General features: G+C 48.1%; 1 protein-coding gene across 3 annotated transcripts in view; it reads left to right on the top strand.

The window, feature by feature from the left end:
• The window catches only part of Csmd2 (CUB and Sushi multiple domains 2), a 575,537-nt gene that overhangs the window by 442,836 nt on the left and 116,757 nt on the right, over positions 1-15,944 (top strand). For all 3 annotated transcript variants that reach the window (XM_076934176.1, XM_034502344.2, XM_076934175.1), the window contains 2 exons: positions 5,360-5,562; positions 12,173-12,364. In XM_076934176.1, coding sequence (XP_076790291.1) covers positions 5,360-5,562; positions 12,173-12,364 — 395 coding nt within the window. The remainder of the gene's footprint in view (positions 1-5,359; positions 5,563-12,172; positions 12,365-15,944) is intronic.

Below are 15,944 nucleotides of genomic sequence, written 5' to 3'. Positions count from 1 at the left end.
TTCAAAGACACCTTGAAGCTCTCTTTGCATCTGTAAGCTGGGAGATGCGGTTAAGGAAAGGGCTTGGCAGGGCTGGCCGAGGAAGACCTGGGTTCAGCATGGGTTCCCCATCCGTTCTTGCTGTCTGGTCAGTCAGACCCTTTGGAACTTCACTTTCAACTCTTTGCAGAATGGCAGAAGTGAGGCTCTAACCCGCCAGCTTTCCATGAGGCTATCGGAAGCACCCACAAGGCGATCATTACCTTAGGAGCTGGTCTACAAAGCTTACTACTCTCTCCCTCTGTCGTTTCAATAGCGTCTTGTGTGTGGCACTCTTTCAGGACCAGGCACTCGCTTTACTGTGCTTTATGGTGTCTCCTTTGGTGAGCAGCTGGCTCCTGGGCAGAGTCGGCTCTACACACCCTGAAATCTCTGAAGGAAAATGGTTATACACATTACACCTCATCCCTCTTCCCAAGAGATGGCCTATGGCCCAGACAAGCATGCACAACACCCACAGGGAGAAGTCTCATCCCAGTACCTCCTCACCTGGGATCACAATCAATATATGAACTAAGGCTAGGCAACTGATGTGGTCTTCAAACCAATACCAGTCCTCTAAAAGCCAACAGATGGGCATCACCTCTCGCCTGCAGGAGACAGCCCAGGTAGGCCAAGTTTGGCAGCCTGGGCTGATCTCCATTGACCAGAAGCTCTGATAGGTACCTACAGACTTTGATCTCCTCAGGATGAGCAAAGTCTTCTCTGAGAACATGAGTAACTTGGCAAAACCAGTCTTTTCCTGGCTCTCATCAAGCCCTGTGGTAAGAGGGGTCACTACTGGCCCCCAGCTAAGGCCCCTGTGTCTATTCTTGTCTGCATCTACTCGTTCTCACCAGCACAGCAAGAACGATTCTAAAATACAAGCCAGACCCTGTCAGGCCTCAGCTTAGAATTCTTCAGCAACTTCCCTTAGCCAGTACAATAAAATCTAAACTCTTCCCCAACCGGCAGCGTCCCAGCCGGCCCGGCCCCTGCCTGCCACCCCGCAGCCATGCCAACATTTCTGTTGCCCAGATGCCCTGGGGCAGCTTCCCATTTGGGACCTTTGCACATGCTGCCCTTTATCTGGGAGACGCCGCCTGCCACCTCCTAACCCAGCCTGCTCCGTGGTGGCCAGCTCCCTCTGAGCCTGCCATCTTGCTTAAATGTCACCCTTTGGAGAGGTCCTACACTTGCTCTGTTCTAAAGAGGTTACTCTATCTCAGAAACTCCTGTTATTTCTCTCGCCAGCATCTGCCACCCCTGTGGGCTCATGTACAGGAGTGCTGGCATCCACAGCACTCCTAGAAAATGGCACCCTGGGTTTGAAATTTGACATTCAATCCATTCAGTTGTTCATAAATTGGTTGAGCATTTAGAGGACTTCCCACTCCTTCTTCTCTCTTCCTCCTCCTCCTTCTCCTCCTCCTCTTCCTCTTCCTCTTCCTCTTCCTCCTCCTTTCAGCTTTTGGCTATGTGTGGTTATCAGATCAGCTAGGCTAAACAAGTCGAACATGGCCTTGCCTCTGTGTAGTCCTCATGTATGCTACTAGTTATGGTTAGGTTTCCTCTGGCCATGCCAGGCCCTCTGCTATAACTGCCTCCTCCAGGAGGTGGGGACAGTGTTAAAGGATATGAGTGACAACATCTGGCCTGAGAGAGAATACTGTAGTAGTAGCTACAGTTCACGCTCTGCCCATCCTTTATCAAGACTATGAAATGAAAGCAAACTCTCATCTATAATCAAGCCAAAAACTCATAAACTTATAGACTGCTGAGAAATGAGCCCAAGAGCTATGCGAAGAAGTCAACTAGCAGAGAAGCAGTTCAACCAAGTCATCTGTCTGTTCACACCTGGGGGCGTTAGTAACAACAATGTTCGTCTTCCATAATAATCAGTGTGGCCGATTCCAATTGAAATCTCACTGGCATTGGTTTTGGAACTTGGTACCATAGAGTTAGTCTGATAAGAGTAAACTGGAGAAAGAACTTGAATACATCAGGGGGTGGGGTAAGAAGATGAGGGGGACCTCTTTGTGTTAGAATACCAAACCCTGAGGCTGGGGGAAACTTGAAGTAAACTGAAGAGCTGTGCTCCTGGTTCACAAGGAGCAGCAGCCTGCCCAGGCGAGGAGGGCTCAGCAAGGCCACAGAGTCTCCATTAGGACAGGTCAAGAGGACCTAGAGTGTTTACTTGGGAGTTGGTCACAAGCCCCCTCTGAACAGGCAAGCATACCCTGAGCATGGAGTCGCAGGAGGAAAGGTTGGCCTCACCCTCTCGGGAGCCACACTCAAGCTGGAGGGAGAAACTAAATAAGCACATTGAGTCTCTACTGATTGGTGCAAAGGAGGGAGTCCACAGGGGCTCCAGCATGGACCGTACAGAGGAGGCCCCTTCAGATAGGCGCTGGGGTAAGTTATCGCTGAGGAAATAACATAACAGTGGTAAACAACAATGCTTTCCATCTCAAAGTATGGAGCTAAAATGTCTGGGAAAATAGTACAGCTTGGATTTTTTTTTTCAACATTGTCTTACTTTTCTTCTTATTTTTAAAGTAGTCTCTCTCTCTCTTTTTTTAATTGTTTGAGCATACCATACGTGCATATAATGTATTTTGATCAAATTCTCCCTATTCCCTCCCTTCCAGTTCCTAGTCTCCTGCCATTGCTTCTCCTTCCCAACTTCCTGTGCCGTGTTGTTGTTGCTGCTGCTGTTGCTGCCGTTTTAACTGGCTTAGTGCTCTTAGCAGTGCCTTTTATGAAAGTTGGCAGTAGCTCCCCAACTAGGGGTGGGATTCATGAGCACCCCATCCATAGCCAAGCCCTGTGCAGGTCTCGGACATGGAATCACAGCTTCTATGAATTCATACATAATCCTCATATGAGGATGAGGGGCACACTCATCCTCAGCAAAGGGTTTCCCTGACACTCTTGGCTCCTGCTGTCATCCCAAGCGGTTTAAGCGTTTTCAAAAAGAAAAACGGTGCTAAGTTTATTTATTTCTGTTTGCATAACTGCACTGTACTGGCTGCAAGCATGCGGAGGAGGACAGCTTGTAGGAACTGGCGCTCACCCCCCTCCCCCTCTCTCTCCACTGTGTGAATCCCAGGGATTGAACTCAGGTCGTCAGGCTTGGCTGCAAGCACCCTTACCCACTGAGCATCTTGCCAGCCCTGTGACTGGGATTTTTTTTTTTTTTAAATCATGGTAGAGAAGTTGAGACCCTGTATACTTAATGGAAAAGTAAATGTATTCAAGTCCCTCCCCACTGCAACAGATTCCATAAACCAAATTTAAAGTGAGTAGAGGTACCAGACACTAGCACGTAATACTAGCCTCGAAAAATATATCCCACATCAGGAACCAATTTAGGTAAAAATGACAAATAAAGAGCTTGGTGGGCAAACAGAATTTTTAAAAATAAAGTAGCCTAATTAAGATGGATAAAGAATATGAAGAGATAAAAATGTCCCAAAACTGTGTGCACAGAGTTTTAACGTTATGTAAAATACTAAATTATCTAAATTCAAAATACCAGTGAGGTTCCATTTTGGTCTAGCAGATGGGAGGGTATTTTAATGCAGAATATATTTGCGACACTATAATAGCTGGTGTGTTGAAGGGGTGGAGTTTTCAGAGAATAGTGCAGCCAATGCTGTCTCGGGGGAACTGAGATTGATAGAGCCACAGGAGAGGATAATTTAACAACCCTTATCAGGGGGGAACCTAGATACTCTACTTCCCTCCCCCGCCCCATTCAAACTATTATTTCTACAAGTCTGCTGAGACATTAGCTGAGTGAGAAAAAAGTCACCAATATAGGTGTGTTTCTTACAGTTTAATGAGAAACAAGGACTGGACTGTCCATTTCTAGAGAAAAACAATTAAGTAGATATATATGCCCATAGTATATATTATTAAAGAAAGTAAGTGACCTAAAATCAAGGCCAGGGGTTCCTACTCAGTGGATAGAACGCTCTCCTAGCATGAATGATGTCACAGGTTCAGTCCTAGCACCACACGAAAGTGGGTGTGGTACACACCTGTGTGGAGGCAAAGACAAGAAGGTTCCTCTTGACTACATAAGTGGCTTCAAAGCCAGCCAGTCAGTCTACACACACACACACACACACACACACACAGATAGACAGACACACACACACATACAAAGGGAGATAAAAAGGAGGGAAGGGAAGATTAAGCCCATGCTGGGGAAAACAATGAGTATGTGCGAACTGAGAAAATCTAGAAGGATATGTGCTAACAGTAATTGGAAAGCACAGGAGAGTCAATTGATTGTGTGAGAGAGACTTCACATTTTTCAAAGCATCTCAGACCATTGGCTTTTCTGCCTTGCGCGTGTCTCATTTTTACAATTTAAACAGATGTATTTTCTTAACGTAACTGCAACAAGTGAAGAGAAAAAAAGCGATGTCAGTAGAAAGCAGTGCCATCTATGTGAAGTCCGGGTTCCATGCATAATAATAATGACCCAGGGTTGCTTTGGTAGTCGTGACAAGGTGTAGGTGGTGGAACTGGGCTCAGGTCCACAGAAATTCTCTTAATTGTCTCTGACGATTTTCCAAAGCCTCAGTGTATCCCCAAAGTGAACAGAAATGGACTCATAGTCATGTTACCCAGGTTTGTAGCTATAGTAACCTCAGCTACTAAACCCTTTTTTGTCTGAGATGAATTGAGGTCCCTACCAGGTGAGAGCTTGAGGGGACCTATGTCTTCCCATACAGACAGAGGCCCCAGGGTGGCCTGCATCACTTTGCAGAGATCCCCTAAGCTGTCTGTAGCTAACAGCTTCAGCACTCTGCTAAGACACCCAGATACCAGCTTACCTAGTTGTGTGTGTGTGTGTGTGTGTGTGTGTGTGTGTGTGTGTGTGTGTGTGCGCGTGTGTGTGTGTGTTCTTCAGGCATGGCGGCAAGCACCTTTATGTACTGAGCCTATCTCACCAGCACCTTTGTGTACTGAGCCTATCTCACCAGCCTTCTTGACTTTTAAAAGAACCATATCCTTTCTTGCCCCCTCTCAATCTAGAATTATAAGGACTTACACTCAGGAGCTTGGTCTGATGGCTGTGGCGAGTTACGAGGAGGGATGGAATGTGGCCAGGCCAACATCACAAAATCCATACCCTCTCACCCTTGTCCCCACTACTGGGAGCTCCAGTGGATGGAGCCAGCCAGCCGGAAGCATGAGGATGTTTCCAGACGATGCCTCCTCTCCTCCTGTAAATCTTCCTAGGCTGTGACATCTCCTGATCGGAAGTTCTTGGGGAGAAAGTGGTAGGGCCTGGAGTGACCACCTGTCTCTTCTCTCTGTCCAGGCTCCACTTCCTTGTGTTTGACACAGAAGAGGTCCACGATGTGCTACGCATCTGGGACGGACCTGTGGAAAGTGGGGTTCTCCTCAAGGAGCTGAGTGGCCCAATGCTGCCCAAGGACCTGCACAGCACCTTCAACTCGGTCGTCCTGCAGTTCAGCACGGACTTCTTCACCAGCAAGCAGGGCTTCGCCATTCAGTTCTCAGGTGTGTGCTTGCCCACTGCCAGCATCTCCAGCCCCTCCCACCTTCCATCTCTCCATCCTTGGAAAGACATTGCCATCTGCTGTGTATCTGGCTCATGGTTTATTCAAATATCTGTGCTGAGGAGCCAAGAAAATAGCTTAGGAAGTAACATGTTTGCCACACAGGCATGAAGACGGGGAGCACCAGAATCTGTTTTGGTTTTGGTTTGGTTTGGTTGTTGTTGTTGTTGTTGTTGTTGTTGTTGTTGTTGTTGTTGTTGTTTTAAACTCAGCTAAGTTAGCATACACTTGTAATTCCAGGAGGATATCTGGACCACACTGGCCAGCTGACCTAGACTAGTTAGTATATTTCAAGCCGTTGAGAAACTGTCTTTTTAAAAAGAGGTGGACAGCATCTTCAGAACAATATATGCAGAATTCTAGAAGTTAGCCTGTGGCTTCCACATGTACATGTGTTCTCCCATTCACCCCTCTTTCTCACATACACAATATATGTGCATGTGCCCCTGAGTGCAGAGAAAAGTTTTTCCATGCATGCTGAGCTTACTTGGGTAAGGAAAGCCAGCAGACTGGGAGATGCTCAGTCCTAAGAAGCACATGAGTGGAGAAGTCCTTGTTGTCGAGGCCACAGTGAACATCAAGGAAAATGTTCTAGAAAAGGTGTTATCCACACTCACGCCTGAAGGATGGGTAGAAGTAACAGGAAAAGAAAGTATCTGAAAGATGGAGCGGTCAAAGCCGTGGACAGATACTAGCAGGTTGGACTTCAGAGGCTCCGTGGACCCAAACGAGCAGGAGGCAGGAAATAGGACATCTTGGGTACAAAGAACACTGAGAGAAAAGAGTGGGTTCTGGAAGTAGAATGGGGTCTCTTGGGGTGAGTGGAGGGATGTTGAGAAAGACCATGGCATACTGGTGTAGGGCTCGATTCTGGAAGTGTCCATGCTGTGTGCTCTGGTTCCTTTGTGAGTGCAGGTCTTGGAAAGGACTGCAAGCCAAGCATGCGAGTGATCTCAGTAATCTCAATTTAATTAAGTGTGCACAGCGGTGGCCAGCTGTGGAACTGCATGACAAAGAGCTGCCCAAAGCTGGCAATATTCAAATGCCCAGGTCCTGAGTTGGCTGATCTTGCCAGAATTCAAAATCTCCAGACTTTCTCTTCTGCCTCTCAGCTTCCTGAGCAACTGAGGCAGGGGGAGTTCTATATTCATGGATTCAACCAATCCTGGGCCAAAAATTCTGTGTGTGTGTGTGAGGGGTGGAATCACATCTGTACTGGACGTATACAGACTTTTTTCTTATAGTTATTTCTAATGAATATTGTATAATAGCTGTCTGCATATTATATATTAAGTATTAGAAGTAATCTACAGATGATTTAATATACATCAGGGATTACATAGGTTAGTTTTACCCAAGGGACTTAGGCATCCTAGATTTGAATATTCATGGCTGGTAGGATGCCTGGAACAAGTCCCTCCAGGATACTGAGGGAACCTGGACTTAGTAACTTGTATGCACAGTATATCCACAGTCTTCTAGCCTGGCACTTCAAGTCTATTCTTGAAGCTGCATGGGATATTAATTGGTACTGAAAAAAATCAAATGTCCATGATCCAGCCATGTTGGAAAGAGGCGTGGTGGGGGCAAACCTAAGCATATTATCTGGAGAGCTAATGCAGCCTCTGAGAGCATTCCAAATGCTCTCGTACTCATAAATTCAAAACATGTCTGATAAGTCACACATTCCAAATGTATTTGACCATGAATGACTTTTTTAGAGGCCGTCTCGGGAGACTGGCATTTCATGGAACAAACACTAACAATTGCTGGGATGAGCGATAGAAGCAAGAGAAGATTCCCAGCATACAGAGGGGAGAGTGTGGAAGACTCCCGGGCACTCTCTTGAGGAAGGAGCAACATGAATAATTAAAGCACACATGTGCATGTTCTCTGACTGTGCCCACGCTGACAGAGATGGCTTAAAATGAAACGACAAAAAAAAAAAAAAAAAAAAAAAAAAAAAAAAAAAAAAAAACCACAATTTCAGATGAGTATCCCACAGATCTGCATCATCCGAACTCCTGTGTGTCCTCATTGTAGCCACACAGGATGGTGCCCAGGCACTCTCCTGTGTGAACCACCTAGGTAAGGCTCACTCCCACAGCTGTATCATGTATTGCCCAGGCCCAGCTCCCAGGAGTCAGAATCACCCTTTAAGGTTTGTCTCCAAAGCTGCTGCTTCCGAATCTCCCTGCTCTGAGTAAGTTACTGCAGCCTCTGGCACCCCCCAAGCATCTCGCTTCTGTTTCTCTAGCACCAGCCAATACCGGCCCTCCTGGCCATCTTGAGTGGCATCTCCTTGGCATCACACATCTCTTTTAAAGTATGAAGGCTAGGTCAGCCCTCTCAGGCTCCCTAGAGTCCATGTATGCAACAGGTGTTGCAACACATGAAGTCATGAACACGTGAGCTGGGGGGTCAGGGGGGTGGTGAGTCTGTGATACCAGGGTTTCCCTCCACAATCTTATGCTGATCAGAGTAATCACAACTATTAGCCAGGGCTCCAGAAAGGCCATGACAACCTGGCCCCTGTGCTCTGAGTACACGGAGGTTCAGGAAAGGTCACCTTTTCTGTTGCTGTCATCAGCTAGCAAATACCAGGACTCCTCTTGGGAGAGGGAATGGCTTACCACACGTGAACCTGGTAGTGCATGTTTGATGAGGGATTGGGCAGAAATGCCAGGGAGGATTAGCACAAGCTTGGCTTTATTAAGTAAACACGACTGTGCAACAGCTAACATCCTGTCAGTACCCGAAGGATCTAGCCTTTCCCTGGAGGCTTTGGCAAGCTGCGCACATCCAGGAACATTCAAGAGAGAATATGAGACCCGCAAGAGGTAGCGGGCAGCATGATCTCAGCCATCTTCAGAACAGGCAGCAGCTAAGCTCTCCACTAGATCATAGCTTGAGAGTTTGTACAGAAACGTGATGCCACAGACACTATTATTAATCCACGCTGCAGATCCAGGCTGTGTGGTTTCTCACACAAGGTCATAGGGTTAATAAGCGGCAGAGTCTGGATCGAAACCCATGTGCCCAAGATTCCCAAACCTGGTGCTTAATCACTGCATTTCTGTTGCCTACCATATAAATAACCTTTCTGAGTGTGGCCAGAGAACTGCAAGCTGTTTTTCTCCCAGGGAATCATTTACATGTGTACAGCACCCCGTGAGCTGGGGATGAAAGCTGAGTCTGTTTTTAATTGGGAAGGCGGAAGATAATTCTTATTTGACTTTCTAAATAAGTCCAGCGAGTGTCAAACGGTGATGATCTGTTCATTCATTCATTCATTCATTTATCCAGCAAATATTTACTAAGCGCTGTCGCAGGATGAGTACCGAGGACCCTGGGGATGGAGTGATGAGCAGAATTGTCTCTGTTGGCAGAGAGATGCTGGAATGATAGACAAGGAAGATGCAAACAAGTAAATTAGCAAGATTGTTACAGATTGTGCTGGGACAAGAACAGAACAGGATACTCTTTTGAAAACGGGGTGGGGGGTGGGGTTAAGGAGAAGCCCAGAAAGAGGATGGTGGAGGCCTGTCTGAAAAGTGGTATGAGGTGGAAACTGAACACCAAGGTGGAGCTGTCATTGGAGACTTGCTGCGGGGGGTCATTCCAGACAGGCAGACAGAAGGTGTGCAAGGTCCTGTGATGGGGGACGGGGAAGGGCATGAGCAGACTATGTGGGAAAATGTTTAGGGCTGTGGCTGGAACATAGTGATGGAGCATCATTTAACATGAATAAAAATAAGGGACGGTGTTAGCATCCCCAAAAGAGGAGGGCTTGAAATGGGATGGCAGCCAGGCGGGGCGGCACAAGGCTGTGGTCCTGGGCCACCCAAGAGGCTGAGACCTTGGGAGGTCAAGTTCAAGGACTGCCTGCATAACTTAGTAAGATCCTGTCTAAAAATGTAAAATGTTCAAAACAGAGTCGTGGTAAAGTATTTGCCTAGCACAAAGAAGCCCATGGTTCAACTCTCAGATCATTTTCTCAAAGGGGAAAGGGAGACATAAAAGCAGAAAGACGGAAGAAACAACAAAAGGAGGGAGACATAAAAAGGGAAAAGAAGGGGAGATAAGACACCACAGAGCAGGCTCTGACGGAGTTTTCTGTCAGACTCCAGTCCTTCAGCCTTCATGGCTTGTTACAATTCACTTTTTTCTTCCAAAGCCCGAAAGCAGGATACCATGTAAACAAATGACCATTGCTAGTGTCTCAATAAAACTTTATTTGTGGAGATAAACACAGAGGCAGATTTGCCTGTGGGCTGTAGTTTGTCAGATGCTGCCTCTGGTGTTGTGGAATCAAAGGTAGCAGGCCATGCAATCCCAGATCTTGTATTGAGTGATGCTGGCGACAGGCTCCCAGGGCTGCCACTCCTTGGCCGTTGCCACTGGTGGCAAATCAGAGCAGATGCATCTCCCCCAGCTGGTTGTGTAGAGTGAAAAATTATAAAGGCCTTTTTATGAAATATGTGTAAATTCTTTCGCCTTAGACCTTGGGCAGAAAAGCACCTGCCAGCAGGTTTGGATCCATCTAATTAGTTACAGAGGAGGGGGAGTTACAGGACAAAGGCCTGTTAAGAACATCCCAGAAACTGACTGGCCAAGAGAGGAACTACACCCTGCCCCCATGGTACGGCCTACTAGTGTTTAAAAAAAAAAAAAAAAAAAAAAAAGTAAAACAACCAATCCTGTGCACCCGCGCGAAAGTTCGATTTTTCCCCACCCCGCCCATATATAAGCGCTAGACCACTGAGCCACGAGGTCAGTCCCTCTATCCCCTATGTGAGATATGGGGATATGGGCTGGCCCAGAGCTCTGATTTAATAAACCACCTCATGTGCTTTACAGCAAGACGGTCTCTCATGTGTCCTTTGGGTGCGTGCTATCCTGTGACTTAAGTGGATTCCCTTTCTGGGGAGTCCCGGACCTTTCAGTTGGAGTATAAAATAAGTCTCCCAATTGTGGGCCAGGGAGCTGTAGGTAAATCACAGGACCTCCAGAAAATTCCTGCCTCTGGGATCTTCAGAGCAGATGCTACAGGGACAGGTCCTGCCATCTACTCAGGGTTGAGGAGGCAGCTAGGGTATGATGGCTGCCTCAGTTCTTCCTCTGACCTTGCCAGTGACCACTGTCACCTCCCTCTGCCTCTGTCATTAGCTGTGGCAACAGCACCATCCCCCCTGGCCCATTACTCACTGCCTCCACCAGGAATTGGTCCAGTGGTGACAGTAATGTTATGCCACCAAGTTGGCTGAATTTCTTTGGGTAGAGCATCCTCCCTCCCTCCCTCCCTCCCTCCCTCAGTCCTTTATTCATTTATTCCTTCCTTTACCCTTCTATTCCCTGCTTGCCCTATGAACTCGCTCCCTTTAGACTTAGTTAAGCACTAGTTCACAAACCTCTCTTCTATTGCTGAGCCCTGCCTCCACTTTTTCACATGTATGTATGTTATTTGTGTGGTGTGTATGCATAAATGCCTGTTCTCCTGTTTGGATATGTATGCATGTCTGGCTTGGTTTGGAAGCCAGGGTATGGTTGCTGGGTGTCTTTCTGGATCATGCTACGCCTTACTTGCTGAAAATCTCCCTTGCACCCAAGGCATCCCAATTCAGTCATTGTAGCTAGTCAGCTTGTCTCAGAGATCCCTTGATCCACTTCCCAAGTGCTGTGACTCTAGGCCAGCTGCCATGGCCACACGACTTTCCCTAGGGTTCTCTGGTGCTTGTGCTCTCGCCCCCAGGTCCTCTGCCCAGCCCCTGTTCTGACTTTTTAGTACAGACCAGCCACTTAGTTGATTTTTGAGCTCAGCTTTGCCACTGGCTACAAATATCTGATTTTTTTTTTTTTCTAAACATGGTACAAATCTAAAGGGTCTATTTTTATATAGGGAGAGACCTGACCTCAGCAGACTCCTGTGACCCTTGTGGGCAACCCTAGCAGGCCAACCCCAAACCCTTCCCCAACTCTTTTGCTTAGATTTGTGGTGTTTAAATTGCGTTCCCCTCATTCAGTCTGATCAAGGTATGAGATAGCAAAGCTTTGGCAGTGGAACAACGTTAGTATTTGCCAACAGAATTCATGTCTGCACTCATAACCATACAACCAAGCTTTAAAAATATACTACCCACTAGATCAGTGGTCCTCACCCTTCCTAATGCTGCGACCCTTTAATATAGCTCCTCCAGTTGTGGCGACTGACCCGCAATCATAAAATTATTTTGTTGCTACCTTATGACTGTAACTTTGCTATTACTAATGTAAATATCTGCCATGCCAGATATCTGATATGTGACCCCATGGAGTCGCGACTCACAGGTTGAGAACCACTGTGTTAGATGCCAGGCGATCACAGTGAGGTATTTGTCCAGTGGTGATGGTGATATACATGGGTTGGGCTCGTGGATACATAGAATGACATAGCTCCATTGTAGTGGTCACTGTCAAGGGCAGTGGTAATCAGCAGACCTGATGAGCTGTGTGCCTGGCTGACAGGTGGACACTGAATCAGCTTCACCTCCTCTTCTGTTCTCTTCCCTCAGTGTCCACAGCAACCTCCTGCAATGACCCGGGAGTCCCACAGAATGGAAGTCGGAGTGGTGACAGCTGGGAAGCCGGTGATACCACAGTGTTCCAGTGCGACCCAGGCTATGCTCTGCAGGGAAGCGCAGAGATCAGCTGCGTGAAGATCCAGAACAGATTCTTCTGGCAGCCCAGCCCACCTACGTGCATTGGTATAGAGCAGCTTCTGGCTTCTGCTCCTCCCTCCAGTCTTGGGGTTGTGGGCACCGGGCTCCTCTACACAGCAGGCAGCTGCCTTTTGAGCCTGGGGCCAGGAGAATGGTACAGCAGAATGATACAGAAAACCCGGCTTTCCTACACACGCTCACGCACACATGCATACACAGTCATGGCCATGCACACACAGGTACACAGACATGCTTATGTGCGTGTGCACGCGCACGCACACACACACATACACACACACACACACACACACACACACACACACACACACACACAATGTGCACCCCCACACACATCCCATGAACTTTTAAAAATGATCTCAAAGAGTTCTGAGCCAGGCAGATCTGTCTTTTGTCTCCAGACCGTTGTCTAGGTTGGATAGGTCACCCCAGATCAGAAGACCAGCAGATTCCAGGGGCGAAGGAGAGACACTTTTCTCCTTCTCCTAGGGAATTGCTGACTACCTGGATTAGGGTTCCTGAGATCTACCCTTTGTCTTAAAATCTCCCCATTCAACAGATGAAGGCTCTTAATAATAATAATAATAATAATAATAATAATAATAATAATAATAAAGCTCAAGATCACATGCCCCAGATGCTCACATTCCCCAGGTGCTCACATGCCCCAGGTGTTCACATGCTCCAGATGCTCACATTCCCCAGGTGCTCACATTCCCCAGATGTTCACATGCCCCAGGTGCTCACATTCCCCAGGTGTTCATATGCCCCAGGTGCTCACATGCCCCAGGTGTTCATATGCCCCAGGTGCTCACATGCCCCAGGTGCTCACATGCCTCAGATGCTCACATGCCCAAGGTACTCACATGCCCCAGGTGTTCACATGCCCCAGGTGCTCACATGCCCCAGGTGCTCACATGTCCCAGGTGTTCACATGCCCCAGGTGCTCACATGCCCCAGGTGTTCACATGCCCCAGGTGCTCACATGCCCCAGGTGCTCACATGCTTGTGCCTCTTTTTCTCCCTGGGTGAAATGATGAACTCAGTTGCTGCCTGTGCCCATGGCTGGTGGACACAGAAGAGTACAGTAACCAGTTGGGCAGTGGTGGCATCTGCTTTTAATCCCACTACTCAGGAGGCAGAGGCAGGCAAATATCTGAATTTGTGACCAGCGTGGTATGCAGGATTGCCAGGCCTATGTATATAAAGAAACCCTGTCTCAGAAGGGAAGGAGGGAAGAAAGGAGGGAGTGAAGAAGGGAGGGAGGGAGAGAGAGACAGAGAAACAGAGACGATGGCCACCGAGTCCAAACATGAGCTGAGCTCACACTACACGTTTGCTTAGATAACCCCATTTAGCCTTTCCCTGCAGCTCTCCAAATTTAGTTCCATTTCCTCATTATAGCCACAGAAACCAAAATAGACAAATTTGGATATCTTGTCCCAAATTGCAAAGCTAAGAAACACAAGAGCCAAGATTCCCACCCATGCCAGGCTGAGCACAACCCCCTCTCTCCCCGCTTTCCCACCATCAATGCATCCTCCCTGCTAGAGACAGACAGGGATTTCCTGAGACCTCTTGGCTGTGTTCATCCTGGAAGGTTCCATGGTAAGGGCCACCCTGATATCTATCTAAGGCCTGGCCTTGACTTGTCCCAGCTCTGAGATCTGGTGCTGAAAGCAAGACATTGGATCCAGTACCTTGGTGGAAATGGGGCTAGCTCTCACGAACCAAACAGACCCTGGACCCAGCTCAGTGTTGTGAAGAAACAGGGTGTGCAGACAGTGAGACTCAAGGACAGGCTGAGGATCTGCTATTCACTGGGGAAATGTTCAAGTCTTAGCCTGGGATCCTCGCCCGTGAGGGAAAATACACATTTCTCCGGTGGTGTTGTAGAGAGACAAGATACCTAGGCCTCATCTCCTCAGATGCTGTCTCCCTCCTTTCTGCCCCCAATGCCCTTCTTTGTTTGCATTTCAAATCCTTGGTCTCCCTTCCTTGCATTGAGCCAGAATCCCATGACAGGAGTTGGAGGTGGGGAGTGGTTCTGCTGAGAAGCATCTGGAGGCCTCTATGTCCCCTTTCAGTGTTCCCTGTCCACAAGGCTGTGACCCTTTTAATATACTTTCCAGAAAAGTAAGTCCTGCACCAGCACCCTGAGAAGGGCTGGGCTGGGCTGAGCTGACAGGCTGCAGCTGGGCACTGAGCAGGCCAGGGAGGTTAATTCAGCTTTCATAGCACACGCTTCCGCACATGGCCTCCGGGAGTGTGCCTCCTCTCACAAACAGATTGGAAATCCCAGTGATGAGCCCCTCATTTTCAGCTCCTTGGCAGTCTGCCATGAAGAGAGCTAGCTGGCTTTGCTGGCCCTGCCTTACAGGAGAGAAACAAAGAAAGAAAGCAAATATTTGTCGAGCATTGTCCGTGATGGATGCCAGGCTAGCTCTAGCGCTGATCCCAGTGAAGTCAGCAGATGAGCTCTGGTTCTGGGGTTCAAGTCTGGCTTCTCCGCAAGGGGTGCTAGGGGTCATCTGTACAAAAGCCATGTCAAAGCTGAGCTGTGAAATCCTGACCCCCCCCCCAGGGATGCTTTGGAGCCCGGCAGAATAGTAATGGGGGATTTTAGAAACACCCACACTCACCCTGCGTGCAGAAGTGTGAGAGACCTGAACTGACAGAGAGCAACTGAAGCAAGAATCCTGACTCAGAATAGTGACATCACGGAGACTCCTGGAGAATAACCCACACACACTCAGGCTGGGGACAGGGGCTTTCTACATTCCAGACTGAGTCTGGCAAAGCCACTCTTTGCGATAAGTCATCCCAGCCCAGATTTGTGGTCCTAATCAGCTGCCCCCTGCACAACCCTGTGCTCGGTTGAATGTTCAGTAAAGGAGAGCAAACAATGGGGGATCCATTATGGGAAAGTCCATACCTGTGCTTCTCCTGTGAGCCTGTAATGGACAACACTATTGTCTCCCAGGACCACTAGCATTTTGGAGGCCATCCTATACTCTGCAGAGAGGAGGAGATAGACCATGGAGCCAGTAAGTTCAGGCTTGGGTCTTAAAATGACAAGGTGAATTACTTCTCCTCTCTGGGCCTCAGTTTCCTCTTTGTGTATAGTCCAGGAGAGCATCCTCCATCCTTGCCCTCAACTCACTGACCTGTCATTGAGACCTTGTGAGGGAACACTTCATCTGAGATGACACATCCTGCCCAGATGGACTCAACATGGTTCCTAGGATGTATCTTTCCAAGGAAAAGATGCCCTGTTGAGTCTTCCGGGCTAACGTTCGCCTGTATTAGGGCCTCTGTGGCCTGAATGGGGACTTTTTCTTTTTTCTGCATCCCCGAGGGAGCTGACCAACTCAACAGTGTGTCTGTAAGCAATGCAACAGCTCAGCTCTGGTACAAGCCAGGAGCTACTTCCTTAGCTAACCCTTTGACACTCTGCTACATCCTTTTGTCCCCTACCCAACAGTGGTGCCTGTCTTGGGTCTGCTGGTGACCTCTTCCAGCTTCCTACACTCTAACTGGCCCACCATCCACTGCTGACTTTGATAGTGCCCCTAGATTCCAAACGAAGCCATTGTCCACCTAATGT

The sequence above is a fragment of the Arvicanthis niloticus genome, chromosome 5 (genome assembly GCF_011762505.2).
Source record: "Arvicanthis niloticus isolate mArvNil1 chromosome 5, mArvNil1.pat.X, whole genome shotgun sequence".
In the NCBI taxonomy this organism is placed as follows: Eukaryota; Metazoa; Chordata; class Mammalia; order Rodentia; family Muridae; genus Arvicanthis; species Arvicanthis niloticus.
The sequence above is the reverse complement of the archived record's forward strand: the minus strand, read 5'-3'. Positions and strand labels throughout refer to the sequence as shown.